Source organism: Staurois parvus, unplaced genomic scaffold (assembly GCF_062004578.1).
Source record: "Staurois parvus isolate SC_StPar_1 unplaced genomic scaffold, SC_StPar_1.0 ptg001260l, whole genome shotgun sequence".
NCBI classification, from domain to species: Eukaryota; Metazoa; Chordata; class Amphibia; order Anura; family Ranidae; genus Staurois; species Staurois parvus.
Window position 1 is genome coordinate 354,474 of NW_028319056.1, and position 24,425 is coordinate 378,898.

The 24,425-nt window shown below is 46.1% G+C and overlaps 1 protein-coding gene across 1 annotated transcript; it reads right to left on the reverse strand.

The window, feature by feature from the left end:
* Positions 1-1,205: 1,205 nt before the first annotated feature.
* On the reverse strand, positions 1,206-20,568 carry LOC149437753 (uncharacterized). The gene is made up of 9 exons (XM_089660668.1): positions 20,379-20,568; positions 18,115-18,164; positions 16,174-16,453; positions 13,692-13,880; positions 10,861-10,910; positions 8,064-8,352; positions 7,551-7,792; positions 4,619-4,898; positions 1,206-2,338 (listed from the first exon to the last, which is right to left on the reverse strand). Exons 1-9 carry the CDS (start codon positions 20,566-20,568, stop codon positions 2,061-2,063), a joined length of 1,848 nt encoding a protein of 615 aa, XP_089516794.1. The 3' UTR covers positions 1,206-2,060.
* Between the last annotated feature and the right edge of the window lie 3,857 nt (positions 20,569-24,425).

Consider the following 24,425-nt stretch of genomic DNA (forward strand, 5'->3'; position numbering starts at 1 on the left):
TTTAAACTAATAATTTTTGTATTTACTTATATTTAGCGCACTCTTTGATTTATTCACATTTTTACCTTTTTTTTGGTTAGGAGTGCAGCTTTTGTTTTAGTTTGTTTGTGGCGCTTTTTTTCTCTATTTCTCATATTATGTATCTGAGGAGTTCAGACCTGTAACTACTACTACGGCTAAAGGGACTTTGCTCTCTCCTAAACTACCTGTTGCTACAACCTAAAGAGATGTCTGCTATCTGCTTTCAGCCAGGACTTCAATAGTGCTCCAACTAAGGGTCCTTTAACATGGAGCGGACCCGTTTAGTGGATCCTCTTGCTCAACGGGTGGGGGGGGGCACCTCTCCTCTGATCCCTGCTGAACAAGCAGATCACAGCTCTTTCTCTGCTCCGCTGCTGCAGAGCAGACACAGATCTGCTCGCACTCCTTAGTGGACGGCTGGATGAAAACAAACCGCCTGTCCGTTTTCATCTGATCCAATCTGACGGACGGAGGGAGAATTGGATTCCCAGCCGTCCCTTGTTGGCGGATTGGATCGGATGTCGGCAGGCGTAAACGGACACGTGTCCATTTATACCCGTCGATCCATAGAGGAAAATGGAGGTTCTGATCGGGTCTTCCTGAAAAACGGGCAGGCGGACCTGAACAGAAAATCCGTGTGAAAGATCCCTAAGAGATCAGCTAGATGTCCTTAGTGTGAAAAGTTCTAATCTTGGAGTATCCTACTACAATTCCCCATCCCTATCCCCAGTGCTACAATAAAACTCCAAAAAACAAACATCCCCTAGACTGGTCATTGGAGACAACGAGCAAGAGTGTGTGTACCTGGCTGTGGAAAATACTTTGTGCCTGGCTGCGGGGTGAAGAAAGGGGGAAACCTGGGGAAACCTACAAGCAGTTCCTCTAGGGGTAGTGCTACTGAGGAGTTGCTAGTTGTCATTGTGCACAAATTGGGGGGTGTCTATAGATGTGTTCAGATGTCATATTTACATATTGCCAACACATGCTACAAGCACCTTCAGTTGGCCATTGAAATTAGGTTATTCATATAGACAGCCAATTAGAGGAATGCAAAGATTAACCCAACAACATTGCTACTAATGGTGAGGCAATGGCTTTGAGTTGTCAACTAGCAACAGTAAGTGGTGTTACTGGCAGGATCTTCATGTAAGAAACTTTGCAACAGATACACAAACAAGATGGTATATTAAAAAAAACTGTATATGGAATTTATGACACAAAACACACAGAAATAACTGATTTTGGGCTTACATACATTTTAAAGATATTAAGGAAAAGAATATATTCCTCGAGAGAAGTAGCTAGTTCAATGAAAACAAGTTTTTAACAAGGCTGTAGACTTATATCTCTTGACGAAAGGTGCAACTAATCTCCTTGGGTGGCTGGCAGTGACATCTGGACTGTGTATGAACCCAATGGTCTCATGGCGTGATGGTAGCTGTCCAAGGAATCTCCTTGGGTGGCTGGCAGTGACATCTGGACTGTGTATGAACCCAATGGTCTCATGACGTGATGGTAGCTGTCCAAGGAATCTCCTTGGGTGGCTGGCAGTGACATCTGGACTGTGTATGAACCCATTGGTCTCATGGCGTGATGGTAGCTGTCCAAGGAATCTCCTTGGGTGGCTGGCAGTGACATCTGGACTGTGTATGAACCCATTGGTCTCATGGCGTGATGGTAGCTGTCCAAGGAATCTCCTTGGGTGGCTGGCAGTGACATCTGGACTGTGTATGAACCCAATGGTCTCATGACGTGATGGTAGCTGTCCAAGGAATCTCCTTGGGTGGCTGGCAGTGACATCTGGACTGTGTATGAACCCATTGGTCTCATGGCGTGATGGTAGCTGTCCAAGGAATCTCCTTGGGTGGCTGGCAGTGACATCTGGACTGTGTATGAACCCAATGGTCTCATGACGTGATGGTAGCTGTCCAAGGAGCTCAGGTTCTCCATACCAAAAGCCTGCTGCCACCGAGAGCGATACCAGTAGAGAAACTATAAGAAATAACAACCTTGATATTATAAAGAATACTGAAGAGGAGTTATACAAAGTCTTCTTTTGAACTGTAAAATGAAGCAGAAGTCATTCCTTCTTTTAGAATTTCCTTAAGTGTATTAAGTTTCTCATACACTGTGACAAACTTCCTGTCTACATGTATACTTTTGTTGGGCTTCTCATGTTGGGATTTTTCTGATTTACTGAAGAGTAGAACATCTCTGGCCAACGTTCCCAGACTGGGCTTATTCTCCAGAATCCAAGATTTTGTTTCCTCGCTGCTGTTACTCACTTCATCAATCACCACAATCACTCTTCTTTTACCTTTAAGAATCACAAGTGATGACATTAGTCAAAAGAAATAATTGGAGGCCTTTAGTCGCGTCATTAGATATTTACGAGGTCTAAATAATCAAGTCATTAGATATTTGCGAGGTCTAAATAAAATCCCCAACACTCGATTTAGCTATTCAGCACAGAAAACCTAATTGAATTCTTCTAACAATTTAGATAAAAAGACAAGTTTTTGTTGCCTAGTTGGGAAGAGCTGAACTGTCCTGAGTTCGATTAGAACAGGGTTTGTCAAACTTCGAAAAAGTTTGGATGTCAAATTCACACTCCATTGAAATCGATTGAATCTGTCAAATCAAAAATTATTTTCTGAGATAATAGTCAAAGGGTTGTCAAAAACAGGTGCACTTCACTGAGGAACATATACCAATGCCAAAAAAGTTAAAAAAAAGTCCATTCAGCAGTAAGCAGTGATTTTTTTCTCAAGAACTGACATTTACAAATGGAGAAAAAAGCATTTATATTGCTGGTAAATTACAATTGCATACTGGCTTTTTTTTCAAACAAGCACAAAGACCCCTCCAAAGGTCCCCCAAAAATACAAAGCAAATCCTTAAGGCTATTTGTTTTTTTAAGAAGGTTGGCAGGCTCTGGACATCACAATTGATGTAGATTTATATTGTCTAAGGGGTCTTCCAGATTCCAAAAAGTCCCCAACTCACAGACCGCCTACAGCACAAGGTCAAGGTTGTAGGGAAGAAACCCTTGTTCTCGTCAACATGGGGACAAGATGCTTTTCCAGGGCATCCCCCATGGCAAGGTACCCCCAATGGTGAGGGCATGTGACCTGGTAGGGTTCAGAAGGGGAGAAGGCAGATATCCTCACCCTTACCCTCTGTCCTGGCCAGACAGACTGGATGCTCAGATTACGGGTCAGGTTTGGATTTTGAAAGGGACCTCATGCTTTTCTTGAATTGCTTGCGTGGGGTCTCCCTTAAAATTCATACCAGACCTAAAGGGCTTGATATCAATTGGGGGGGAACTTCCAAGGAAGATTTGGTATAACTCCACTTCAGTATTCTTTATAATATCAAGGGTGTTATTTCTTATAGTTTCTCTACTGACATCGCTCTCGGTGGCAGCCAAAACTATCCCTGCCCCCTTGGTTACATGACCAAGGATACCCAGCCATGTATGTGAATGGGGCGATGACATCCCTGGTTGTTAAAGTGATACTAAAGTCTTGTTTTTTTTTTTATTTCTTAAAAATAACAAAAATGTAATCCTTCTCTTCTGGTGTCCTCCTGCAGCGCTCCTGGCCTCTCCCTCCTGTCAGGTTTCTCAATAGTAAACAGCTTGGCCCGCTACCTACCTCTCCTGATTGGTTCACTGTGATTGCTGCCTCAGTCAATCAGGAGTGAGAGTCCCCGGTGAACTAAGGCTCTCATGGACATCGCTGGATCAAGAGGAGGCTCAGGAAAGTGTTGGGGGCTGGGGGGCTGCTACATGCAGAAGGTTTTTTACCTTCATGCATGAAGGTAAAAAACTTTGAGACTTTAGAACCACTACTGAGACTCAACGATTCCTGCACCTGCCAGTGTCCTTAACAACCATTGACAGTGGGAAGCTATCATGTATAATAGGGGAAGCAAGACCACCATTATGAATGAAATTTGGCTCCCCCCAAACAGGTCAATGTTCGGCCATTAGTCCAAACACCCGAATAGCCAAAGTTTAGTCTCAGCGTGTGTTCGGACTGAGCCTTGAGCTCATTGCTATTGGCTTGCAAATCCCGTACATGTAAAGTCAACGCCCCTCTGCTAATTGCCCCCCAATTAAAAATGATCTTCTAACTATTAAACATACAGTATATATAGTAATAAATACATTGGAAGCAGGCTTACCTTGGAGGTAGACCCTTCCTTCATTATTTTAAAAAATACACAAATAAAAATAGGGAAAATCTTTATTGAATTATAGGTAACTACATCTTAACCCCTTGACGCCGAGCGCAGACAACTATGCGGCCTCTCGGCTTCTGGGCCTTGATGCTGAGCGGCCGCATATTTGCATGCAATTAGAAAATACATATGTGATGAGAACGCGCGCCCTGAGCGCTCCCAGCGCATCTATCATTGACTCACGGAAAGGTCCTGATCTCCCCTTTCGATCAGGACCTTTTCCGATCATGTGACCATCGTAACGGCGAATCACGGCAGTCACATGACCCTAAAACCCTGCCCGCCTCCCGGCTTCTGAAATTCTTAAAGGGCCGGGAGTTGCCGGTGCAAAGAGGTTAAACTAGAATCTTACCAATTATAGCTGATAAGTATTGCAGCTCCTTATCATACAGAGAATTCTCATTATCCATGAGATGTCTGTAACCCCGATCCATGCAGTGATACAGGATTGCAAATTTACAACGTGATGCAATTGATTGAAATCCCTTCGTATTGTCAGGAGAAATCCGATGGAATATGACCCGGTGGTTTCCATAGTCTTTAGATGACAGCAGTCTGTCCAACCAGTTAAGCTTGGACTTTTCTGAACGGGAGAAGATGGCAATGATAGAACTAGCTGGAGCTGATATTGTCTGAAAAGAAGAAAATATACACTGGAGCCAAAATATTGTTGGTTATGTGTTAGAGAAGACACTGGTAGCTTGTGATGAGGCAGAACACTGTTTCACTTGTGTGGCTTAAGTTGCAAACATACAGAACACATTTTTCAGCAGACATCTTGGTTTTTGAAGAGAGGGAAGAGAAGAAGAGAGAGAACCAACAAGTTTTACACATATGCACAACTAGTGACCTTAGTGTACAGTGCCATCTACTGGTCAAGTGATCTTAACACACAATACTATATAGTACATGCTGTTGTATTCCCAACAAATATGAGAGAGACGGGCTACACGTCATCAGTTATATACTGTACATGACATTTATATAGGACAGCAATGCTCCAACTGCAGCTATAAGGGGTAGAACCTCACATTTATTTGAACTGCAGAAATCACAGATGTTAAGAAGAAGGGAAACATAATTTACACATGTTCTACAATTCAAGAAAAGCATTTGTTTCCACCCATTGTAACCACAGTACAGGGGCGGACTGACCATTTGGAAACTCAGGCACTGCCCGAGGGCGCGGGTTCAGTAGGGGCCCCCATGAGATGCCCCTTGTACCTTTTTCATAGGCTTTTCTGAGTTTGGGCAAGGACACAGGGGCCCAATGATCCCCTATTGCCCATGAGTTGTCAGTCCGCCCCTGCCACAGTAGGATGGTGCTCTAATTCATGGTCTGCTGTCTGAAATACACATAGAATATGAACATGATTAAAACCCAAATCATGGCTCAAAAAAAAACAGATAAAAAAAAAAACACTATATGTTCCCTTTATATAATGTAGGTGTTATTTTATATTCTAAAAAATGTATGATGTTAGTACACTCTGGTCTTTACAAAACGTCTCTCTGTGTATTAATAAAGTACTGCTGTCCATTTACTCACATTTTGTGTTCTCAGTGTTGGTTGAACAGAGTTCATCTTTGGTCGATATTCTGGAAAATATAAATATAAATTATTTTAGTAAATATAAACTGCTAAATCCCTTTTCTCATCAGCAGTATATACCAATCTTGTGACTTCTATCACATTAGTAATTATTTACTGCAATAATTGCATTTCCATGTTCTGTGGACTGTGGGAGATCAGATATAGTGAATGCAGGGTCCAGGGTGAGCATATATACTGATAGCGGGGTCCCGGGAGATCGGATATAGTGAATGCGGGATCCGGGGAGAGTGGATATAGTGAATGCGGGGTCCGGGGAGAGTGGATATAGTAAATGCAGGGTCCGGGGAGAGCGGATATAGTGAATGCAGGGTCCGGGGAGAGCGGATATAGTGAATGCAGGGTCCAGGGAGAGCGGATATAGTGAATGCGGGGTCCAGGGAGAGCGGATATAGTGAATGCGGGATCTGGGCAGAGCGGATACAGTGAATGCGGGGTCCGGGGAGAGCGGATATAGTGAATGCAGGGTCCGGGGAGAGCGGATATAGTGAATGCAGGGTCCGGGGAGAGCGGATATAGTGAATGCAGGGTCCGGGGAGAGCGGATATAGTGAATGCAGGGTCCGGGGAGAGCGGATATAGTGAATGCGGGATCCAGGGAGAGCGGATATAGTGAATGCGGGATCCGGGGAGAGTGGATATAGTAAATGCAGGGTCCGGGGAGAGCGGATATAGTGAATGCAGGGTCCGGGGAGAGCGGATATAGTGAATGCAGGGTCCGGGGAGACCGGATATAGTGAATGCAGGGTCTGGGAAGAGCGGATATAGTGAATGCAGGGTCCGGGGAGAGTGGATATAGTGAATGCAGGGTCCGGGGAGAGCGGATATAGTGAATGCAGGGTCCGGGGAGAGCGGATATAGTGAATGCGGGGTCCGGGGAGACCAGATATAGTGAATGCGGGGTCCGGGGAGAGCGGATATAGTGAATGCGGGGTCTGGGGAGAGCAGATATAGTGAATGCGGGGTCCGGGGAGACCGGATATAGTTAATGCAGGGTCTGGGAAGAGCGGATATAGTGAATGCAGGGTCCGGGAGAGCGGATATAGTGAATGCAGGGTCTGGGAAGAGCGGATATAGTGAATGCAGGGTCCGGGGAGAGCGTATATAGTGAATGCGGGGTCCGGGGAGAGCGGATATAGTGAATGCGGGGTCCGGGGAGACTGGATATAGTGAATGCGGGGTCCGGGGAGACCGGATATAGTGAATGCGGGGTCCGGGAAGAGCGGATATAGTGAATGCGGGGTCCGGGGAGAGCGGATATAGTGAATGCGGGGTCCGGGGAGAGCGGATATAGTGAATGCGGGGTCCGGGGAGACCGGATATAGTGAATGCGGGGTCCGGGGAGACCGGATATAGTGAATGCGGGGTCCGGGAAGAGCGGATATAGTGAATGCGGGGTCCGGGGAGAGCGGATATAGTGAATGCGGGGTCCGGGGAGACCGGATATAGTGAATGCGGGGTCTGGGGAGACCGGATATAGTGAATGCGGGGTCCGGGAAGAGCGGATATAGTGAATGCGGGGTCCGGGGAGAGCGGATATAGTGAATGCAGGGTCCGGGGAGACCGGATATAGTGAATGCGGGGTCCGGGGAGACCGGATATAGTGAATGCGGGGTCCAGGGTTTAATAACACTTTAAAATATAATTCATTTTATGATTAACAAATCAAATACAAGGAACAGGATTATCTCTATAACTTTAGATGAAGGGAGTTGTGGAAAATTACCCGGGGGCTGGCTGAATGGTTTTAGGCTCTTCAGTTTTTTAACCAGCAGCAATCCATCGTACTTTTCTTCCTCACAGATGTAGAGGAGATCACCAGCCCACTTTTCAATTCCGGATTGAATATACTGTGCCCAGGTTCTGTCTGTATATGTTCGCAGATCATCAATCAGCACAAACACATTCCCCCTCCCTGATAACAAGGAAGAGATTAATAATCAATAATGTACAGAATTGATCAAAGGGTTTTTGAGATGTAATCCTCCTCTAGACAATTACACGTATTGCCAATATTTTAGTAAATCTTGGACCAAACTATCAACTATTTCTGTGGTCATAAATGTAATTCTGACAACGAAAGAGTGTCACTCCACATATGTCTATACATTGATACAAGAGAAGAATCCTAACTTTTGATACATCTAGGAAAGTGGATAGAATCTTTTAGTCAGGAAGCCTCTTACCTAGTTTATGTACCAGCTGTTCTGTTACTTTGCGGTACAGAAATTCCTTCTGCTCAGTGTGCGCTGGTCCATCCTTCATAGTGTGATATAGGATTGCTACTACACATTGAAGGCTTCCTTCTCCAAGTTCCACATTATCATATGATGACATTTTATGGTAGGTGACTACTCTTTGTCCAAAGATGTCCGATGACAGCAATCTTCTGAGCCAACTGATATGACCCTCGTCTGATACAGAGAAGATACCAATGATGGATCTCTGAGATGTTGGTGTCTTCTGAGAACAGCTCTAAGATGTGTAAACAAAACATAAGCTAGAGTTTGTTTAATAAAAGATGTAAAGTAATTAAATGATTATATTTAGGAAACCATATATTGCTATTCCATTAAAAAGAAATTGTCCTCCGCAGTCTTCTCAGAAACAACCAGGCCCAGACTGGCTATAAGGCACACCGGGCATTTGCCTGGAAAGGAGGGGCAGCTGGACGGCACATAGAGGAACCGGTCCATGCATTTCACTCCTGCCACCACTGAATGTCCGCTTCTCCTCCTGTCCCTCTTGCAGGCATTCAAATGAGGCAGGAGAGAAATGCATGGACCGGTTCCTCCATGTGCCACCCGACCACCCCTCCTGTCCATCTCCTGCTGCCCTGGGCTCCTGTATACTCCCCCAGCTGCCAGCCCCCCTCGATGCTGCCGGGATCCCCCCTCCCTTCGGCTGTTGCAGGGGATCTGTCAGGACAGACTGTCCCCTGGAGCTCTGAGGAGAGGAGAGAGAAAGCTGGTTCTGCCCCTCCTCCTGCCCTCTCCTCCTGTGTCTGCCCCACCCACACTCCCCGTCAGTCTTCTATTCCCCTTTCTTTCTTTCTTTCCTTCTTTCTTTCCTTCTTTTTCTTTCTTTCCTTCTTTCTTTCTTTCTTTCTTTCCTTCTTTCTTTCTTTCTTTCTTTCTTTCTTTCCTTCTTTCTTTCTTTCTTTCTTTCTTTCCTTCTTTTTCTTTCTTTCTTTCTTCCTTTCCTTCTTTCTTTCTTTCTTTCTTCCTTTCCTTCTTTCTTTCTTTCTTTCTTTCTTTCTTTCTTTCTTTCTTTCCTTCTTTCTTTCCTTCTTTTTCTTTGTTTCTCTTTCTTTCTTTCTTTCTTTCTTTCTTTCTTTCTTTCTTTCTTTCTTTCTTTCTTCCTTTCTTCCTTTCTTCCTTCCTTTCTTTCTTTCTTTCTTTCCTTCTTTTTCTTTGTTTCTCTTTCTTTCTTTCTTTCTTTCTTTCTCTCTTTCTTTTTCTCTTTCTTTCTTTCTTTCTTTCTTTCTTTCTTTCTTTCTTTCTTTCTTTCTTTTTCTTTCTTTCTTTTTCTTTCTTTTTCTTTCTTTCCTTTCTTTCTTTTCTTTTCTTTCTTTTCTTTCTTTCTTTCCTTTCTTTCTTCCTTTCTTTCTTTCTCTCTCTCTCTCTCCCTTTTTCTCTCTTTGTGTCTCTGTCCCTTTTTCTTTCTCTGTTTCCCTTTATCTCACTTTTTCTTTCACTCTCTCTTTCTTTCTGCCACCTACTGACACTAGTGGCAGAACTACCGGGGTCACAAAGGTCACTCTTGGGCCAGAGTCCTGGCATTCTGCTACTGGGCTCTAAGGAAAGGGTCCCCGGGCTTGGGGCTGCTCAGTATAAAATGTTTTGTCCCAGTCTTGGCCTGGAAACAACAACATTTCTGGTACTGTCAGATTCCTGGTCCCTCATTGTGGTTTAGAGCTCCTTCGCTGACCCCCATGCCACTGGAAGACACAATAGTTACATAGGGATCAGAGGGAGGAAACAGAGAGAACAGCGTGGGACTCAGGAAACCGATGCGCCTGCAAGAGACCTTGGAGAACATTTTTTTTAATGGAGGGGAGTTCACTGGCATGGGTAGAGGGAGAGGTAAGCCTCCATGATCTTCTTACAGGGTAAGCTTTGATTTACAAATTCAGTCTAGTGAGAGTCACTACAGCTTTGGTCATCATTGCTTAGGAGAAAAATACATTTTCAGCTAAATTCAACTATGAAAAAAGCACAATGGCCGTTGTGAAAACCTAATCACCTAAAAATCCTGATCAGTGCACACGGCACTCAAGTAGCTGGCCTATTGGGAACTTGTAGTTGCTTTAAAATAAATAAATACATAACATCAACTAATCGCCAACATCAACTAAGGCTTCATGCATACTAGCGTATTTTAAGCTAAAAAAACACTAGATAAAAACACTTGTAATAGCATTTTGTAGTAGCGTTTTATTAGAGTTCAGAATAGTTTAGGAGCGTTAGCGTTTAATTAGCATTTTTAAAGTACATGTAGATGAAAAAAAAACTAGAAAAAAGCTATTAGAAGTGTTTTAGTAGTGTATGGAAGTGTTTCACGTTTTTTTTTTCTGCTGGAAAAACACTCCAAAAAAACTCTACAAAAACAATTTTTTTTTCTGCTCCTAGATTCTGAAGCTCAAAAAATGCTAGCCTCTAGGAGCAGAAAACAATATGCTGATAACAGCTTTTAGCAGCTTAAAAAACGCTAGTGTGCATGGAATCTAAAGCCAGAAGTCACCATGCAGTGGATGTTTCCATATTGGTCACAGAGGTAGAGCAAGTCTCACTGCAATGTTGGGGAGGATGTGAACGGGTGTTGGAGTACCAGTTGGCAAGCTGGGATAATGTGTAAATCAAAAACTCTGCAATTGGAGCTCCTGACACAATTAGGAAGCTCAATAAAAAAAAATGAAAGTTAGACTTGAATCTGCAAAATTCCAAACATTGTAATGTGAAGTGTTTCTGTTTTGTGACTTACCTGTATTGTTTTCACTCTCGGTAGCATTAAGCTTTGCTGCTGAGATTGTTCTGTAAAATAAAAAAAATATATATATGCAAAAATCTTTGACTGCATTTGGTCTCACTTTCCAAAATATCGGTCCCTTGAATTCGACCAATAATACCCACCTTTCAATGCACGGTATGCTCCAAACCTAAGCAAGATTCAACAGGGAATATTTATTGTTTGATTCCTTTACAAAATTCCGTAAATTTTTATAAATGGTATGAATTTATCACACAACCGCATGTAATCGTTTTTATAGGTATAAGTCAGTCATGTGAGCTTACCATTTACCAGGGCCATTGCAAGGATTTTTGCCTCAACAATGCAACCCTGCTACCTCCGCTTTGTACAGCCGTGCTGGGACCTCCTTCACATTGCGCCCGTATTTCCTATGGGGTGCAGAGTGAATATTGTCTCTTCAAATCTCCCCCCCCCAGTTCCCCTCCCAGAAAAAATCCTCTCCCCCCGGTCTTCCCCTCTAGCACAACTCCTCCCCCCCATCCTGGATCAAATCCCCCCCCATCCTCCCAAGCACAACTCCTCCCCCTCCATCCTGGGCCAAATCCTCTCCTCCCCCCCCATCCTCCCCAGTACAACTCCTTCTACTCCATCCTGGGTCAAATCCCCCGCCCAACCTCCCCAGCACAAATCCTCTCCCCAGTTCTGTCACAAATCCTTCCACCCAAAGCCTCCTTCCCAGTACAAACCCTCCCTCCAAACACAAATCTTCTGCACAAATTCTCCACTGACCAAGGAATCACAAAATTGATGTAGTAACTACCCAGTCAATACTAAAGGTGTTCTTTAAAATAACACACATCTTATATTTACTTCCTCTGTGCAATGGTTTTGCAAAGAGCAGCCCCCATGTCAGGGCAGGAGCTGTGGAACGGACAGGCAGGCCTAATGGCAGGGCCACGCACCGACTGACGACAACCACCACCCACAGACCAGAGTGCCTCAGGGCGCGGTGTCTAAGCCCCAGGTTGCCCTTCACCAGGGCCCCTGATGGTGGGGATGGACTTGACACAGCCAGGGACCAGGTCGCGGCCCCCGAGTCACCCCAGCTGTGGTAATGGCCGCCGCCAATGGTGTATAGCTGGTAGAAACCAGATAAGACAATAGCGTAGTCGGGCAGGCCGGGTCGATAACAACGGGACAGACAGTACAGAATGGCAGACAAGAATAACAGGTCACAAGCCAGGTTCAGCAACGGGAGGTCAGATAAAGGGATAACGCTGAGAATAGTCTAGTCAAAGCCGAGTCAGTTTCCAGGAGAGCCACGAGAGTAGGAACAGAGCTTGCTGCAACATGATCATACAGGACACGAATGCAAAGAGCAAGTGCAGACAACAGGCTTAAATGTGATCAACCACACCCCTCTGGGGGAGGGACCGCAGAGGCCTGAAAGCATAAAAGGCTCCCACCATGCTCTGCAGAAACCCAAGATGGATGCCAGCACATGGAGCAGCATAACCTCTGGGAAAAGGTAGGACCTTGACACCCCATCTTCCTTTTTTTGTGTTCCCCCGCCAGCCTTCTTGGCTCCTCCCCTCTGCTGAGTGCCCCCATAAGACACACAGGGCAGAACAGTGACGTCCCTAGGCGGTGTGGAGGGTGACACCTATTGCATGGAGTGACATTGGACCCTCTCCACGAGCTCCACGAAAAGGAAAGTTTTAAAGCAAGCCATCGATCCCCACAAGATGGATCGGATCTGTGGATTGAGCATAATGGATCGGAGTTCGATACATTATGCTCCCCAATCTGCAGATCTGATCCATCTTGCGGGGATTGTCAGCTTGCAACCTGTATGGGGTTATCTGATCTAGGTAAGGCTGTGCAAGATCCGGGACTTCTCTGTAACCAGGAAATGCGGCCACGATAGCAGGAACCTCCTCCATTTGACATCACTTCTCGAGTATGTGGAGACCGGACCGGTGTTGAAAGATCAGTTAACCCTGTATAGGTAGCAAGATGGATCGGCTCTGCGGATTGGGAAGCATAATGAATTAGACTCTGATCCATTATGCTCAATCCGCAGATCCGATCCATGCTACGGGGATTGTCGGAGGGGTGACACCAAGTGTTACCGCACCAGGTGACACCAACCCTAGGGACGCCCCTGGGGCAGGGCTCGGTCCCATGCCTCCTCACTGGCTCTGATTGACTGTCTCTGAGCTAATGAGGAGGCCGAGAGCCGGGAGAGCAGCTGATCTCATGTACATCGCTGGATGGAGATTGAGTTCAGGTAAGTATTGGAGGGGGGGGGGGGGCTGCACACTGAAAGCTTTTTATCTTCATATATAGAATGCATAAAAGTAAAACACCTTTAAAATCACTTTACAACGGAAAGTAGCTGCATCTTCCACTTCCATTGCAGATCCGAAAACAAGACCTTTACTAATTTTATAAAATTGGGAGAAACCATGGAAAACATGTATTTGCCTCGGGGTCCAAAATCCCTGTCTGGTTTTATTTCCTCTTCGGTGCCTAAGTCATACTCATTGTTTCCATACAATGTACTAATCATGTCCAACCATCCTGTCATATGCCATTTGCAGTAAATGGCTCTATATTATCAGGTCCTCTCTGCTGGATGTTTAGTTAGCTCTGGAGAAATTCATGTTTTGGACTTGAGATGGAATTGAAGCGCACAGATGACTTGTACATGATATAAATGGAAAAAAAAGAACTTTTGCTAGAATCCTACTCTTCTACCACTTGGGTCACCTACTGCCGTATCAGTTGTACCCTCCCATATATACTGCTGGGATATTTATTATATGAATGAAAATGATTACCTGAGCGGTTGTTGAGCTGCTTGATATTCTTCAGTTTCCTAATAATTTGTGATTCAGTCTCTGTGCGTAATATGAGGAGTAATTCACTGGCCAGCCTTCCAAGGTGGTGCTGATTCCACAAGGTCCTCATATTTTCTTGGTCTTTGCTATCCCTTAGGTCATCAATAATCACCATTACATTGTTCCTATCTGGATACAAACAGAAGACCATAATTATCCTCATAAATGATCTTGACAAGTGTATAATAGATGCCTTCCAATCTTACCCCAAGCCTCCTAGGCCACCCTCCCCAAACCCAAATATACAATAAAGGAACACAACCAGGTTTGGAGTCAGAAATGGCCATTGCAGTCTTTTATTAACAAATACGTTAATTCAATTTAAATAACATAGCTTTCCTGAACTAGAAATAGAGAAAAACATCTTGGTGGTCTTAGAGGGCAACAAACCTAACCTACAGTATATTCACCGTGGAAACCTTTTGCTTAAACTCAGGCCCCCAGCCGCAACACACAGGGTCGGAGCTAATCCTATTTATCCGCGGTGACTTCCATTTTACATATTCTGAGTTAACCCATCATTAACAGGAATGTACCTAGGTCCCCATACCACCAATGAGTCCCGAACCATTCTGTATCCAGAATTCTTTCCTCCTCCAAAGACCAACCACTGCCAGGCTGCCATAACAAGAACACAGAAAATGATGGAGAGCGAGGGCTGGAAGCTTCTTTTCTTCTGCAATGTTGCCGACTGGACCACCACTTCCCCCTTAACCTCCTGGGACCCCTCCCAGCAACAGGCCACTACCAATTAGGTATGCCCTCACTAATTTAAAACTACACTAACTTTTTAACCCCTCCCAAGTTGTCTCCACTATTAACCCTGTCAAGTCTGTCCCTGTGCTTATTTTTTATTTTTTTATTTCTTTCCCCCGGGCTTACCTATACTGTTGTAGCACATTATTTGTTCATTTGGAACATATTTATTGAAGCATCTTTAACCGCTTCCGCACCACCCTACATCAGAGATACTGCTACAGGGTGGCACAGGTGCGCAAAATCAAGTATAGATGCATGATTTTGCATTTCCGGGTAGGGGGCGTGAACAGAGCCATACAAAGCAGTGTGCTTACAGTTACCCCTTTGATCGCCCCACATGTTAACCCCTTCCTGCCCTGTGCCATTAGTACAGTGTCAGTGCTTTTTATTAGCACTGATCACTGTATTGGTGTCACTGGGGATGTCAGTGACACCAAGACAGTTCCCCCCAGTGTCAGAATGCAGTCCCACTATAAGTCACTGATCGCCGCCATTACTAGTTAAAATACGAATTAAAACAAAATCTAAAAATTTATGACATTTGATTTTTAAAATTTTTTTACTTGACATGTTTAATATCAAAAAGTCAAAAATATTGTTATTTTTTCAAAATTGTCTGTTTTTGTTTATAGCACAAAAAATACAAAACGCACAGGCCATCAAATACCACCAAAAGAAAAATCTATTTGTGGGAATAAAAGGAAGTAAGTTTCCTTTGGGTGCAGCGTTGCATGACTACGAAATTGTCAGTTAAATTAACGCAGCACCGTATCACAAAAAAATGGCCTGGTCAAGAAGGGGGGGGGTCATTTGGGGGGCAAGGGGTTAATGACTGTATTTTTGCATTTCAAAAGTGTAAACAGTCCAATACCGCCTGATGCAACCATCACAAATGTGGTTAGTCAAATATTGTACATTCTGTAATGTGTTTCATAGAATCAACCCACATCCTCCAAAAATGTTCATTCAGGGCTGTGGATAAAGGGGTGCCATCAGTCCTCCTGTAGGGTGCCCATGCCAGCAGGGGGGCCCAGGCAGCTGGGTGAATCAGATGTGATCAGGGAGGGTGATCAGCACAGCGGAGGAGGATAATTACTGGAACCGATCCCCTGTGTGGCTCTCTTGCAGCAGCTGAAAGCTGGCTGCTTCTCCTCTCCCTCCCGCTGGCTTTAAGCTGCTGCAGAGAGATCCATACAGGGGATCGGTTCCAGTATTTCCCCCCTCCCCGTTGCACCTATCACCCTCCCTGGGCACCATAGGTTTCCACCCTGTTAGTGCTACCAGATTCCCTCCCTTCTTTCCCACCGGCAGCTGCAAACACACGATAGGATCCTTCAGGATGGAGAGTGGTGGAAGGATCTGGGAATTATATCACATTATCTAAAAATACATGCAGGAAATGTGAGCTTTCAGGAAACTTTAAATAATAAAAGACTAGTAGTAGTATGGACAAGAGGGCAGTGGTAGAACGGATAAAATATAAATGGGCTTCCTTAGGGACTGGTGTGGATAGTACTAGTTGGTGGCATAGCAAGGAAGTCTACTGAGTCAAGATGGAGTTAATGTCATGAAAACAGAGATGTGCCATTTTGACGTCTACTCATCCATGCACTCTTGCATTACTTGACATTGGTTGGTTGGTTTGCACTAAGAAGATTCTTACCAAGTTTTCTAGACAGCTGTTGTAGCACTCCATCACATAGAAATCCCCCCTCGGATGTGAGGAGCTCTCCACCATTCATACTGTGATAGACGATCCCGAATTTACATTGCAATGGTGTTTCTCTGAGTCGTCCATTCTCATGCAGGAACATCTTTTGCACTGTAACTTGCCTGTGTCCGAATATCTCAGATGACAGCAGTTTCCGTAGCCAGTCAATCTTGACGTCTTCCAGTACGAAGAAAATGATAATGTCATATCTCGGAGGATATGCAGAGGTATCCTAAGAGCAAGATCAATAGGGAACACGCAAAAAGAAATTGCACAATATAAATACCTAGAACACAGAAGAAACTACCAGTCCCTCTCCTCGTGCCTGGGTGCTATGTGTGATCCGGGAATCTGAAATCTCCTTTCAGCCCCACACCCAGCCCCAGTCTAAATCTTGCTACCTTAACCCCCGTAATAGTTATTTCTAAAATACGTCCAGTCCTAACCAATTACACCACCAAACCACTACACCACCTATCTCTCACCTTGATTACTGCAGCTCTCTCCTCATCGGCCTACCTCTACAGAATGTAGGCTGTCCCCCTTCCATTTATCATGAATGTTGTCACCAGCCTTATCCACCTTACTGACCACTCATTGTCCTCCTTCCTTCTCTGCCAATCCCCACACTGGCATCCGATCACCCAACAAATACAATTCTAATTATTATTAATGACATACAGCATATAGACATTCATCACTCTGCACTGACCTACATCACCAACCTCATCTCAAAATGTCACCCAAACCATCCTCTCTGCTCCTTCCTAGACCTCCTGCTCTCTAGCGCTCTTGTCACCTCCAGGACTTCTCCAGAGCCTCTTTCATCCTCTGGAACTTTTCCAACCCATCTATCTCCTACTCTGTCCATTACATGATCCCTGAACACTCATCTCTTCCGGGCAGCCTTACCCACCTCCATCTAACAGTTCCATTCAACTTTTATTTTTTTGAGGAACTCTTCCCCTCATAGTTATTACCATTTTTATCTCTTGCCCTTCCCTTGCCCGTCCCTTTAGAATGTAAGCACCCATGAACAGGGCTCACCTAACCCACTTGTCTTGAATTGTATTTTAACTGTACTCCCGTTCGTTTGTAAAGTGCTGCGCAAGCTGTCGGCTCTACTCTCACATGGACAATTTATTAGGTCCACCTGTTCAATTGCTTGGTAACACAAATTGCTAATCAGCCAATCACATGGCAGCAACTCAATGCATTTAGGCATCTAGACGTGGCAAAGACAACTTGCTGAAGTTCAAACCGAGCATCAGAAAGGGGAAGAAAGGGGATTTAAGTGACTTTGAACGTGGCATGGTTGTGGGTGCCAGACGGGCTGGTCTGAGTATTTCAAAAACTGCTGATCTACTTAGGTTTTCATGCACAACCATCTCTAGAATGTACAGAGAATGGTCCAAAAAAAAGAAAATATCCAGTGAGCGGCAGTTGTGTGGAGGAAAATGCCTTGTTGAGGACAGTGGTTAGAGGAGAATGGGCAGACTGGTTGGATATGATAGAAAGGCAACAGTAACTCATATCAATATTCACTAAAATCTCTGAGGAATGTTTCCAACACCTTGTTGAGTCTATGCCGCGAAGAATGAAGGCCGTTCTGAAGGCAAAAGGGGGTCCAACCCGGTACTAGCAAGGTGGACCTAATCAGGGGCGGACTGACAACTCATGGGGCCCCGGGCAATAGGGGATCATGGGTCCCCCGTGTCCTTGCCCAAACTCAAAAAAGCCTATGAAAAAGGTACCAGGGGCATCTCATGGGGCCCCTACTGACACCGGGCCCTTGGGCAGTGCCCAAGTTTCCAAATGGTCAGCCCGCCCCTGGACCTAATAAAGTGGCTGGTGAGTGTATATACTGGGTATAAATTTGCCTTTATCACTCACCTTTACCGATTTTTGTCTTTGTTCCGGGGGCCTTTTCTTTGAAAAATCTTCTAAAAAATACAAAGTTTGTAGAGATAAAAATATCTGCCTGTATCATTGGTTTCATTAGAACTATAAATGTTATAACTCTACAGCGGGGATGTTCAGATTCCAGTCCCTGAGAACTACACACAGGCCACAATCTTGGTTTAAATAGAATCATTTTGGGACTCTGTAAACCAGACCTTCCATCATAATAAATAGTAAAAATGTGTGCAGACCCCGCCCCTTAAAGTGATACTAAACCCAGGACCCCGCATTCAATATATCCGCTCTCCCCGGACCCTGCATTCAATATATCTGCTCTCCCCGGACCCTGCATTCAATATATCTGGTCTCCCCGGACCCCGCATTCACTATATCCACTCTCCCCGGACCCCGCATTCAATATATCCACTCTCCCCGAACCCCACATTCACTATATCTGCTCTCCCCGGACCCCACATTCACTATATCTGCTCTCCCCGGACCCTGCATTCAATATATCTGGTCTCCCCGGACCCCGCATTCACTATATCTGGTCTCCCCGGACCCCGCATTCACTATATCCGCTCTCCCCGGACCCTGCATTCACTATATCCACTCTCCCCGGACCCTGCATTCACTATATCCGCTCTCCCCGGACCCTGCATTCACTATATCTACTCTCCCCGGACCCTGCATTCACTATATCCGCTCTCCCCGGACCCTGCATTCACTATATCCGCTCTCCCCGGACCCCGCATTCACTATATCCGCTCTCCCCGGACCCTGCATTCACTATATCCGCTCTCCCTGGACCCTGCATTCACTATATCCGCTCTCCCCGGACCCTGCATTCACTATATCCGCTCTCCCCGGACCCTGCATTCACTATATCCGCTCTCCCCGTTCCCTGCATTCACTATATCCGCTCTCCCCGGACCCCGCATTCACAATATCCGCTCTCCCCGGACCCCGCATTCACTATATCCTCTCTCCCCAGACCCCGCATTCACTATATCTGCTCTCCCGGACCCTGCATTCACTATATCTGCTCTCCTGGACGCTGCATTCACTATATCTGCTCTCCCCGGACCCGGCATTCACTATATCTGCTCTCCCTGGACCCTGTATTCACTATATCCGCTGTCCCCACACCCTGCATTCACTATATCCGCTGTCCCCACACCCTGCATTCACTATATCTGCTCTCCCTGGACCCCACATTCACTATATCTGGTCTCCCCAGACCCTTCATTCATTATATCCACTCTCCCCGGACCCTGCATTCACTATATCCACTCTCCCCGGACCCTGCATTCACTATATCCGCTCTCCCCAGGCCCCGCATTCACTATATCCACTCTCCCCGGACCCTGCATTCACTATATCCACTCTCCCCGGACCCTGCATTCACTATATCCACTCTCCCCGGACCCCGCATTCACTGTATCCTCTCTCCCTGGACCCCGCATTCACTAAATCCGGTCTCCCCGAACCCTGCATTCACTATATCTGGTCTCCCCGGACCCGGCACTCACTATATCCGCTCTCCCCGGAGCCAGCATAGACTATATCCACTCTCCCCGGACCCTGCATTCACTATATCCACTCTCCCCGGACCCCACATTCACCATATCTGCTCTCCCCGGACCTTGCATTCACTATATCTGGTCTCCCTGGACCCTGCATTCCCTATATCTGTTCTCCCCGGACCCTGCATTCACTATATCCAGTCTCCCCGGACCCCGCATTCACTATATCTGGTCTCCCACAGTACACACAACATGGAAATGCAATTATTTTTCATTTTGCTCTAGGAGGATGCAGAACCCTTGACTTCTGTCTGGACAGTGCTGATTGGCCTTGTGCTGGTCACACGCACTCTCCCAAGAGAAAAAAAAAAACCTCTCTAGCAATACACACCAAACTGAGCATGTGCATAGTGCCTCCACACGATATGTATTATCAGGAGATAAGAGGGGGACACTGATCCTGTCTTCTCTGATCCTCCCCTTCTTCCAAACAACACAGTGCAGAGTATTAACCCCTCAGGTTCCACAGTGAGTATAACAAGCATGCTTTACTGCATCTACAGACTGATTGTACTGTTGGGGGTTTAGTAACACTTTAAGGCTTGGTGTTCAGGGGTGCCCCCGGGTCTTTAAGGACCCTAACTAAATCCTTGCTAAACACACCCGTATTGTGAAATTTCCCAATTATACCAACAATAGACAGGGATCATAGAATTAAAGGAAAATTACCTGAAGGATGACAAAATTGCTTTATACTCTTCAGTTTCCGTACAATTTCCATTTTATCAGCTTTCTCTGTTTGTGATACGAGGAGGAGGTGGTTCCACCTTCCAATACTGGGCTGGTTCTCCAGGATCCGTGTCTTCTCCTGATCTCTGCTGTCCTGCAGATCATCGACCAGTACGATCACATTATCCATCCCTGGGCACAGAGGAGGAGAGCCGCCAATTAATATAGCTACATTGTAATGATCTATTTCATTATCTGTATTGTTAGAAGTATCTGTCCAATCAGCAATGTCCTTTCAATGACTCTTTCTTTATGTAAGATGTATGAATTGAATGCAAATGTCACCTCTAATGTCTTGTGCAGGGGTGGCGAACAAGTTAGACACAAAGAGCCAAAATTTTAAACTGTGAAAGTCAGAGAGCCACACCACGCAGTGACCTGCCAAAACAGACAAACACTCACACAAAAACACATAATTAAAACCATATTATTCACCATAACACTTTCTTCCCCTTACAAAACAACAATGTGTTCATTTCAAGGTAAGTGTCCACCCTCAACACACATCAAATGCAACTTAGCCAGAGTTACCACATCAACTACCCTGGAGGTTGCTGTGGCACCTGTCTCTCTCTCTCACTCTAACACACAAGTATACAAAAAAAAATTCTGAACTAATGGACTGCAGACATAGTACAGGAGGTGACCAGAGATTGCGGACATAGTACAGGAGGTGACCAGAGACTGCGGACATAGTACAGGAGGTGACCAGAGACTGCGGACATAGTACAGGAGGTGACCAGAGACTGCGGACACAGTACAGGAGGTGACCAGAGACTGCGGACATAGTACAGGAGATGACCAGAGACTGCGGACACAGTACAGGAGGTGACCAGAGACTGCGGACATAGTACAGGAGATGACCAGAGACTGCAGACACAGTACAGGAGATGACCAGAGACTGCGGACATAGTACAGGAGATGACCAGAGACTGCAGACACAGTACAGGAGATGACCAGAGACTGCGGACACAGTACAGGGGATGACCAGAGACTGCGGACATAGTACAGGAGATGACCAGAGACTGCGGACACAGTACAGGAGATGACCAGAGACTGCAGACATAGTACAGGAGGTGACCAGAGACTGCGGACATAGTACAGGAGATGACCAGAGACTGCGGACAGCACAGGGATGACCAGAGACTGCGGACATAGTACAGGGGATGACCAGAGACTGCGGACAGCACAGGGATGACCAGAGACTGCGGACAGCACAGGGATGACCAGAGACTGCGGACAGCACAGGGATGACCAGAGACTGCGGACAGCACAGGGATGACCAGAGACTGCGGACACAGTACAGGAGATGACCAGAGACTGCGGACACAGTACAGGAGGTGACCAGAGACTGCGGACACAGTACAGGAGATGACCAGAGACTGCGGACAGCACAGGGATGACCAGAGACTGCGGACAGCACAGGGATGACCAGAGACTGCGGACACAGTACAGGAGATGACCAGAGACTGCGGACACAGTACAGGAGATGACCAGAGACTGCGGACAGCACAGGGATGACCAGAGACTGCGGACAGCACAGGGATGACCAGAGACTGCGGACAGCACGCGGATGACCAGAGACTGCGGACAGCACAGGGATGACCAGAGACTGCGGACAGCACAGGGATGATCAGAGACTGCGGACAGCACAGGGATGACCAGAGACTGCGGACAGTACAGATGACTGCTGACCTTTGGGGAGGTGGGGAGCGGGTACCTGAATTTGACAGGTACCCGCTCTTACTTCCGCAGAGTTTTTGTTTGATCTTACCTGTTCCTCGATCCAGCCGCGCGCTGTCTTCCCGGCTTCTGTAATGGCGCTCGGCATGACAGCCGGTTGCCCAGTGCGCATGAGCGAGAAGCACTTGCACTTTGTGATTGGTCCGGCGGCTTCTGGGACCTGTCATGTGTCCCAGGTACCGCCTTACCATTCACAAAAAGCACCGCTTCTTGCGCATGCGCACTTGGCACCCGGCTGTCATGCCCAGCGCCCACACTAAAGAAGCCGGGAAGACCGCGCGCCGCTGGATAGAGGAACAGGTAAAAATAAGAGAATCATGACACTTGGAAAAGAGCCACAGTATACAAAATATGATAGGAGGCAAAGAGCCGCATTCATTTTGGCCGGGAGCCGCACGCGGCTCGAGAGCCGCGTGTTCGCCACCCCTGGTCTGGTGTCTTAGAGGGACTATATAGAGGTTCTGTGTATATGTTGTTTCTTTATTATGAAAGGACCTTAATAAAAGATAAAAAAATGTTTTTGTTAAGTAAATATGAAATATTACGTTTTCATAATTTGCAAAATAATATATTTAAATCTATATTTTGAAACTTTTGAAAAAAAATAAAAGACAAACAAAGGTAAACATGCAGTACGTATGGATAATTAATTTATGGATATTATCCTTAAAGTGTTACTAAACCCCCAACAGTCCAATCAGTCTGTAGATGCAGTAAAGCATGCTTGTTATACTCACTGTGGAACCTAAGGGGCTAATCCTCTGCATTGTGTAAAAAGGCTGTTTGATCCTGTCTTCTCTGCCCCTCCTCTTGTTGAAATGTCCACCTGATATGACAGACTGAACCCATAGCCATTCTGTACATGCTCAGTTTAGTGTGTAGAGCTAGAGATATTTTTTTTTTCTGGGAGAGTGCATGTGATCAGCACAGGGCCAATTAACACTGTCCAGACAGAGGTCAGGGGTTCTGCATCGTACTAGAGCAGAAAGAAAACTCCTCCTACAAGCTTTAACCAGTGCTCTGCTGAAGTCACAAGACTAACTGTTGATGAGAAAAGGTATTAATCAGTTTATGTTTACTAAAATAATTGAATTTCCATGTTCTGAGTACTGTGGGAGACCAGATATAGTGAATGCGGGGTCCAGGGAGAGGGGATATAGTGAATGCGGGGTCCGGGGAGACCAGATATAGTGAATGCAGGGTCCGGGGAGAGCGGATATAGTGAATGCGGGGTCCAGGGAGAACGGATATAGTGAATGCGGGGTCCAGGGAGAGCGGATATAGTGAATGCGGGGTCTGGGGAATCTGGATATAGTGAATGCAGGGTCCGGAGAGAGTGAATATAGTGAATGCAAGGTCTGGGGAATCTGAATATAGTGAATGCGGGCTCCGGGAAGAGCGAATATAGTGAATGCGGGGTCCGGGGAGAGCGGATATACTGAATGCGGGGTCCGGGGAGAGCAGATATAGTGAATGCAGGGTCCGGGGAGAACGGTTTAAAGTGAATGCAAGGTCTGGGGAATCTGGATATAGTGAATGCGGGCTCCGGGAAGAGCGGATATAGTGAACGCAGGGTCCGTGGAGAGCAGATATAGTGAATGCAGGGTCCGGGGAGAGCGGATAAAGTGAATGCAGGGTCCGGGGAGAGCGGATATAGTGAATGCGGGGTCCGGGGAGGGCGGATATAGTGAATGCAGGGTCCGGGGAGAGCGGATATAGTGAATGCGGGGTCCGGGGAGAGCGAATATAGTGAATGCAGGGTCCAGGGAGAGTGGATAAAGTGAATGCAGGGTCCGGGGAGAGCGGATATAGTAAATGCAGTGTCCGGGGAGACCAGATATAGTGAATGCGGGGTCTGGGGAGACCAGATATAGTGAATGCGGGGTCCGGGGAGAGCGGATATAGTGAATGTGGGGTCCGGGGAGAGCGGATATAGTGAATGCGGGGTCCGGGGAGAGCGGATATAGTGAATGCGGGATCCGGGGAGAGCGGATATAGTGAATGCAGGGTCCGGGGAGACCAGATATAGTGAATTCAGAGTCTGGGGAGAGCGGATATAGTGAATGCGGGATCCGGGGAGAGTGGATATAGTGAATGCAGGGTCCGGGGAGACCAGATATAGTGAATGCGGGGTCCGGGGAGAGCGGATATAGTGAATGTAGGGTCCGGGGAGAGGAAATATAGTGAATGCAGGGTCCGGGGAGAGCGGATATAGTGAATGCGGGGTCCGGGGAGTGCGGATAT

What these genes read in the sequence shown, in the direction of transcription:
- LOC149437753 (XM_089660668.1), bottom strand. Translation starts at nt 20,568, where the DNA reads ATGGATAATGTGATCGTACTGGTCGATGATCTGCAGGACAGCAGAGAT. An exon ending in AAAGACAAAAATCGGTAAAG is followed by an intron (nt 16,454 to 18,114) that starts GTGAGTGATAAA and finishes TCTTGCTCTTAG; the next exon opens with GATACCTCTGCATATCCTCC. An exon ending in ACAGCTGGTACATAAACTAG is followed by an intron (nt 7,793 to 8,063) that starts GTAAGAGGCTTC and finishes CCTTGTTATCAG; the next exon opens with GGAGGGGGAATGTGTTTGTG.